Source organism: Acanthamoeba castellanii, assembly GCF_000313135.1.
Source record: "Acanthamoeba castellanii str. Neff unplaced genomic scaffold scf7180000084763, whole genome shotgun sequence".
In the NCBI taxonomy this organism is placed as follows: Eukaryota; Discosea; order Longamoebia; family Acanthamoebidae; genus Acanthamoeba; species Acanthamoeba castellanii.
The window spans coordinates 357603-364725 of record NW_004457323.1 but is presented as its reverse complement, the minus strand read 5'-3'; the positions used below and the strand labels follow the sequence as shown (position 1 = coordinate 364725).

Sequence of the window (7123 nt, the reverse complement as noted above, 5' to 3'; positions counted from 1 at the left end):
TGTAGTGGTACTTACACACTGGTGTCATCCCCCAGCGAGGCGAGCACTTCCTTGAGCTGCTCGACCAGCTCCTGGTCCTGGTGACTGTCGCCGTTCTTCTCATCATTGAGCAGAGTCTGCTCTAGTGCCGCCAGGTTGGCCTCGAGCCACTGGTGGACGACGGCCAGCGATCGCTGCTTGGCCTTGACCGGCACCTGGGTCATGGCCGCCTTACCTCGCTGGGCGCCCGACACCAGCTTCTGGTAGAACTGCTCCAGACCGGCCTTGTTGGTGATGATGAACGAGTTGAGCTGCTCCATGTAGGCCTGACGACATGAAGAGTAGATTAGAAATGGCCTTACATACCTATTCTATATACTTGTATGTCAAAACACAGTCATGTGACGGCATTACCTCTTTGGCGCCTGGCAGCGTGTCGTTGGCCAAGTTCTGGAGCACCTTTGACACCAGGATGAATTGTCGCTGCGCCACCTGCATTCTCCCCAGTCACTACCGTGGCAGACACAACACGACAACATATGACGCACGACACACGACACACACGACACACACGACACACACGACACACGACACACACGACACACACGGCGCACAGGAAGAGAGGGCGCGTACGGGGTGAGGCGGGTTGTCGAGAAGGCCAAAGACTTGGGGCGCCATGAGGGCGGGGCACACCATGCGCAGGAACAGGAATCCGCCCAGCGCGCGGAACTGCTCCTGCGCGCTGAAGCGTTCGCCCACCTCGGCGTCGATGTGCATGAGGATGTGCTTGATCTGCGTGGGCATGAGCCGCTCGCTGTTGACGATGCACTTGAACAGCTTCTGCGCCGCCAGCCACAGCTCGAGCGTGTTGATGGCCGAGTCGGAGGCGTCACCCATCTTGTGCGGGTCGATCTCCATCGATGACGTGACGCTGAACACGTCAAGGCTCGTGCCGCTGTCGCTGTCGTCTTCATCGTCGAGCTTGTCCACCTTGTACCTCATTCGCTTGCTCGCAGCCCCAGCGCCTGTGGACCACACCGGGAAAAAATCGAACTTCAGTCAACGCGCACGCGCACGCGCACACGCACACGCACACGCACACGCACACGCACACGCACACGCACACGCACCACCGCACACGCACACACACACGACGCAGGTCTGCACGTACTGGCCTCTTCGCCAAAGGATTCTATGGCGTTGTCGTTGAGCGAGTTGACCGAGGTGACGAGCGTGAAAAAGAGGTAGGGCAGCGCGACGAGGCGCACGTAGGACGCGAACAGCTTGGCCGCGAGGCTGTTGGCCCGGAAGAGCGTGCCCTCGTCCGACGCCGCCGCCACCTCCTCCGTGATGCGGACCTCGAGCAGCTCGAAGCCCAGGTGGTGCGCCTCGAACACGACCATCAACGCCTTGCACAGCTTCTCGGCGTCGTTGACCGACGTGGCCGCCAGCATGGCGTGTGCCAGCCTGCCGTTCTCCGCCAGCAGCAGCTGTTCGAGCCTCGTCAAATGCTTCAAATTCCAAGCCCGAAACACACAGCGCAAGCGTGTTGTTGGGAGGAATGTGAGCAATGCATCGGTGTCAGCGTGGGGCGAAGAAGCGCACCTCGGCTTTCTTCTTGGGGAAGGAGACGCCGTCGAGGTCGCCGTAGGCCAGTGCGATGTAGTCCGGCTGCCTCAGCTTCCGTTGACTGTGGCCCTTGCGCTTGGCCACCACCAGTGCCAGCACCACGAGCACAACGAGGAGCAGGCAGAACAACCCGGCCGCGCCTCCCACAGCTCCTCCCACAATCGCTGCAATGTCGGTCGAACTGCTCGCATGGCATCGCACGACACGACACGACACGACACGCACACGACACGACACGACACGACACGCACACGACACTCGTTGAGTTGCCAGATATGGAGGGCAAGTGGGGCAGGACTGCGTGCACCTTCCGCCGGAAGTGGGGATTGCGACGGGAGATGCCGAGGGAGTCGCGGCCACGAGGTTGACGGTGTAGCGGGCCGACCAGGCCACGCCGCCGGTGCTGCTCACCAGGCAGCTGATGGTCTGGTTGTTGATGCCCGCCTGCGACCCGTTGACCTGGTACGACGACGAATTGGCACCTTCGATCGGGTACCACGCCTATTTGACCGGTCAAAGTCAGTCGCATCAACAATCGAGTCAATGATGGTCAACCACGAACCTCAACGATCTCCCAAGTCGCACGGTTGTTGAACCAATGCTGCAGCGGCTCGTAGCCTTCTTCGATTTCGCCCGGGAACTCGCCGTCGTCATCGTAGTAGCTGCGCTCCAACACGGTCGTGTTCTCGCCCGGGTTGGTGGTGTTCTCAATGGTACGGTTCTCGTAGGTCAGGTAGTGCCACTGGTAGGTGGGCGCCGGCACGCCGTTGCCCGCCACGTCCAGCGAGACCAGCGACCCACGCGGCACTTTGAGGGTGCCGCCCTGCGGCTGGGTGATGATGTAGGGCTCGCTGGCCGTCACCAGCACCTGGAGCTGAGCGCCGCTCGACAGCTCGCCGTCCGACGCGCATAGTTGTAGCTGTGAGTGCGTGTGTGGTGGTGAGTATGAAACGAGAGCAGAATAAAAGCGAAAGAGAAGGAAAGAACGAAAGGCGATGAGAGCGCACCACAAAGGAGCCGACGTCGAGTAGGGAGAGCACGGGTGTGGCGGACGTGCTGTTGGAGATGGTGGCCATACCGCACTGACTGCTCAGGATGCTCCACGAGTAGTTCAGACGGGACCCTGAGGCGCCCGAATAGGCCAGCCGGGTGTCCGTCGCGGAGCCGGTGAACGACACTGAGGTCAGAGCGTCCGCCTGCAGCGTCTCGTTGGCGATACTCTCGCTCTCTGCAGGTGCCAATTCGAGTTAGTATCATTTTTAAATTGAGATAGATAGGAAGAATGAAGACGACAAGGAAAAGACAAAAGCGCATACCAATGGCCACGGACAGGGGGACATCGTTGACCCGTTGGCCATTGTAGAGCAGAGAGAGCTGCTCGCTCGTAAGTGCGTGATCGTAGAATTTGACCTCGTCCATCACTCCTCGCAGAGAACTTTCGGTGTAACCGAGATAGACCCTGCCTGCCACCGGCGAGACCTGCTGCCCGTCCGCTGCGTCACCAAGAAGTGGTAGTTGGTGTCAGCCCAATTGCTGCAGAAGCCTACCAGACGAGGCCTCAGGGAAAGTACCAGGGCTGCAAGCGCTGAGGGAGCCGTTGTAAGCGACGCACACGTGGCTGGTGTTGTAGATGCAGGCAACATGGGTCCACCCGGTCTTGGTTTTGGTGAATATGTTGGGGGGCGAAAGTGCCTCGGTCACGACCGACGCGCCGAACCGCAGCCTGCACTGAAGCTGTGAAGCGCCCCTAGGTAAGCCACCGCGAAATTCGTCGCACACGACGCACACGACACGACGCAGGACCACCGCTACGTACTGCGAAATTGGTGGACGCCGTAGTACCGGCGTACAGACGGAAGCTGATCAGGCCTTCCTTGAGGACGATAGTTCGTGCGGTAAACGACGAAGTGGTGCGATTGGGCCATATCCAGGCAGCAAAGGAGAAGGCCGAAGACTTGGCCGAGGGGAAGAGGTTGAGCCCGTCCAACACTAAGAGTTGATTTGTGGTTTTTGGTGTCAAAAGATGAGCAACAAGAGAAGAGGGGGGGTAGTATACCTGCGTAGTCGTTGTGGTTGGTCAGGGTCAGCCCATCTTCAAACTTGCCCGTGCTCAACGTTCGCTTTGCCAGCCCGCCCAAGCTCGCCGCTGTACACGCCGCGGCAGGGCCGAAAGGAGTTAGTGCTCGAAATGAAAGAGGGCGACGTGGAGTGCGTCGTTGGTGGCGACGCAAGTTGATCACACGCGAGAGAGGGCACCACGTCGAAACGTACTGGGCACGTTGGTGAAGCAGCTGCCCGGAATGCCGACATTGCTTGCTGAAGAAGGAGACGGAATAACGCCATAAATCAATGAGAGGGTTAGCAGCAGGGGTAGGATTCGGCACGCACAGTCGAATGGGTAGTAGGCCACTAGGTTGGCAGAGACGGCGGATAGGGAAAGGAGTAGGAGGAGGAGTGCAGGAATCACTGCAACTGCGGCAGTCGCGCCTCTGGCGCTACTCATCACTTGTGCTCTCAGTTGGCTCTTCTTTCCTTCTACTCCATTAGTGCGTCGTTAAGGCCTTGCGGCCACTTACGTCGCCTCGTTTAATTGGCGATCGTACTACCGCTACCAATCACTGCGTCTGGAAATGTGGCCGCAGAACTCTCAGGCGACGTCGAAGGGAAAGGCACCAATCAATGAAAAGAAACTATATTGCCTGGATCATGTGCTGTAGCAAGGCAAGTGCGTTTAGGTCCGCACTACTCTTCAGAAAGTTCCAACAGCAACCAAGGCTGCCGGCGTGGCCTCCGCGAGGTGCGCGCTTAGTTGATGCAGGGGCCGGCGCGGGTCGGTGCGGACGCCGGAGGCAGAGAGCGAGGCACGAAGACCTTCTCCGTGAACTTGACCTTGCTCAGCGGCGGCGGCGAGCCGGAGGGGTTCTTCGGCGGCGCGGTGTCGGTCTTCGGGTAGTCGCGGCGACCACTTGTGGCAGAAGCGGAGCTTCGCGGGGTGGCTGCGGGAGAGAGCCCATCGCCGACGTCGAGCTTCTCCTTGCCCTTGTCGTTCTTTTTGTCGCGGCTGTCGTTGACCGAGGCCGCAGGCGGTGACTTGGCGCCGCGTGTGGGCACCTCCTCTTCGCCGCTGTCTTCCTCGAAGTCGTCGTCGTCGAACTCGAGCACTTCTTCCTTGGGGTCGGCGGGCTTGGTGTCGGGCGCAGGCTCGGGCTCGACACAGGCGTCAAAGTCGTCGAAGTCGTCGAACTCGTCAGCGTCATTGCACTCTACGTCGGGCATGTCGAGCGCCTCAAAGTCGACCTGGTACCGGAGGATGGCACCGAGTCCGCCGAAGCTCTGCACGAACTGATTGCCCAGCTCCGAGTTGCCAGAGATGAACGACAGCTGCGCTCCAAACTCGCGGTAGTGCTCGGCGAGCCAGTCGACCAGCGGGGCCTGCTCGACGATGGACCACTGCTGCGGGTCCTGCATGGTCACGCGGTGGCTGTCGATGACTTCGCGCACGCTGGGCTCGGTGACGGCCGATCGGCCAGCCTTCTTCGGGCTGTAATGGATGACTTCGGTCTGTCCGGTGAGCGCGTGCTGGGCGGTGTAGCGCACGACCGACAGCTGCTCCCAGCACACGATCGTGTCTACAACGCCCTCGCGCAGGCCGGCCATCGTCTCGCGCAGACCGCACGCGGCCTTGCCCGAGTCGACGCTCACGACGAGCTCGTTGAAGTAGCGCTCGAGCAGGCGTTGCTCCTTGAGCAGGCGCACCTCGCCGAGCACGTCGGTGGCAAGCGCGATCGCCTGGTGAAGGCCCTTCTCCATGCCGTAGGAGACATCGACCGTCTTGAGGATCTTCACCAGGAGGCGTCTGTCCAGAATCTTGGGGCTGACCAGCTCGCACTTGAGATCGGCCGAGCCGGCCACCACCAGACCCTTGACGTTGGGCTGGTCGTCCCTACCGACGAAGCAATGGACCGCCATTTCGGCCACCTTCGTCTGCGTTGGGTAAAGATCAGAAGTAGGGAAGAAGATGAAGGGAGCAAGAGGTAAGTACACATTAAGATGAAGTGGAAGAAGCAAAGATGAGAGGGGATGTACCAGGTAGGTATGCCTCGCGTTAAAAACGCAACCTGGAGAAACGTGCGGCGGACTGACCGCCTCGCCGGTGCTTCTTGGGGAGGGCCACCGTGTAGCGCTGGAGCACGTTGACGTGGTTGCCCTGGACCGTGGCGAAGAGGGTGCCATGGCCGTCGAGGACGATGAAGCCGTACTTGTCGTGCTCGTTGAGCTGGGCCTTCAGCTGCTCCACGTGGAACTCGCCATCGCAGAGGTAGGAAAACTGCTTGAGGGGCTGGATGGGCTCCCACACGGTGAGCTCCTTCTTCTCCTTGCGATCACGCATGACCGTGCCGCAGAAGATCGCCAGCCCGTTGGGCGGGGGGCGCGAGATGAGCTTCACGCGATGCTGGATCGATTTCAGGGCCTCGATGACCGAGTTGCGCATGACGCGGCTCTTGATGCTGGAGGCCGCGCCCTGCTCCCTCGTGAGAAGCTTGCTGATGTTGGACATCTGGTAGTTGGGGGGAACGATGATGGTGATGCACGAGGTGCCGTTGCCCTTGGCGCTCTCCAGCTGCTCCACGATCTTCTTCTGGCGCCACGCCTCGACGCTGTCCATGTCGAAATTGACGGTACTCATCTTGGTAGGGGTAGGGGTAGTTTGGGAGACTAGTCTCTGTGGGGGGGGGGTAATGCTTTTGAGTTGCAGTAATCAGAGGGATCTCGATTTCGAGTTTTGTGGCCCAGCGATCGGGCGGATTCACAGAAAAGGGAGCACGGAAGATTTTCAGAATGCCTGCCATGCTTTGAATTCCGACTTTTATCTGTCGATTTCTCGGCCCACATGAACGTGATTGGTTGAGAACTTTGTGCCGGTCCAGAAACAAAGGAGGAAAGGTCGGGTACAGGGCTGGGTCTTTAGGCGAACGCACCAACATGAACGCAGCGGCCACCTGCAGCAAGCGCAAGGAGAGGGACTCGCATAGGAGCCCTCCCGCTGGTGGCGCCCACCTGGCTGGGGAGAAGAGGGCAAGGAAAAGAAGGCGCACCAGGCACGACCAACCAGAACCTCGGGCCCATTGTCTGGCCAGCAACAAGTACCTGGCCTTGAGCGTCACTTCGGCCCACCTGCTCCAAGAGGAGTACCGGCAGGGCGCCACCCTCGCGGTGCACGAGCTCCACTACCTAAAGGGCAACAACAAGGAGAAGAAGGAGGAACTCCTTCAACATCTTGACTACCACTCAGACGGCCCAGCGCCCACCTACAGGCTGGGCGCCCAATTGGAGCTGTTGGGCTCCAACGGGGTACGTCGGCGCGTGGCCGAGCCCTATTTTGGTGTGACGTGTGTGGAATGACCCCCCCCCTTCTCTTATACTCATGCAGTGCGCGCTGGCGTGCGGCAAGTGCTGGCCCAAGCACGGAGCCAGCCTTGTGAAGATCAACCACCGTGGCGGCCCTTTGATTGCG

The 7123-nt window shown here is 60.1% G+C and overlaps 3 protein-coding genes across 3 annotated transcripts in view; 1 reads left to right on the top strand and 2 right to left on the bottom strand.

Moving 5' to 3' along the window:
• The window catches only part of ACA1_243850 (GTPase-activator protein for Ras family GTPase), a gene marked incomplete at both ends in the record, with an annotated part of 5193 nt that extends 1082 nt beyond the window's left edge, over positions 1 to 4111 (bottom strand). The window contains 14 exons of the mRNA XM_004335370.1: positions 20 to 305; positions 394 to 471; positions 613 to 1004; positions 1151 to 1490; positions 1585 to 1789; positions 1916 to 2109; positions 2171 to 2527; positions 2616 to 2836; positions 2925 to 3101; positions 3180 to 3331; positions 3459 to 3597; positions 3665 to 3754; positions 3880 to 3924; positions 3997 to 4111. Coding sequence (XP_004335418.1) covers positions 20 to 305; positions 394 to 471; positions 613 to 1004; positions 1151 to 1490; positions 1585 to 1789; positions 1916 to 2109; positions 2171 to 2527; positions 2616 to 2836; positions 2925 to 3101; positions 3180 to 3331; positions 3459 to 3597; positions 3665 to 3754; positions 3880 to 3924; positions 3997 to 4111 — 2791 coding nt within the window. The remainder of the gene's footprint in view (positions 1 to 19; positions 306 to 393; positions 472 to 612; positions 1005 to 1150; positions 1491 to 1584; positions 1790 to 1915; positions 2110 to 2170; positions 2528 to 2615; positions 2837 to 2924; positions 3102 to 3179; positions 3332 to 3458; positions 3598 to 3664; positions 3755 to 3879; positions 3925 to 3996) is intronic.
• Positions 4112 to 4413: 302 nt separating this feature from the next.
• On the bottom strand, positions 4414 to 6295 carry ACA1_243840 (peptide chain release factor 1, archaeal and eukaryotic forms subfamily protein; the record flags this gene model as incomplete). The annotated part of the gene is given in 3 exon segments (XM_004335369.1): positions 4414 to 5592; positions 5695 to 5726; positions 5737 to 6295. The coding sequence occupies 3 exon segments, from the start codon at positions 6293 to 6295 to the stop codon at positions 4414 to 4416; spliced, it is 1770 nt and encodes a 589-aa protein (XP_004335417.1).
• A 296-nt stretch (positions 6296 to 6591) lies between these two features.
• On the top strand, positions 6592 to 7091 carry ACA1_243830 (uncharacterized protein; the record flags this gene model as incomplete). Its single annotated transcript, XM_004335368.1, has 2 exons — positions 6592 to 6960; positions 7080 to 7091. 2 exons carry the CDS (start codon positions 6592 to 6594, stop codon positions 7089 to 7091), a joined length of 381 nt encoding a protein of 126 aa, XP_004335416.1.
• Positions 7092 to 7123: the final 32 nt, after the last annotated feature.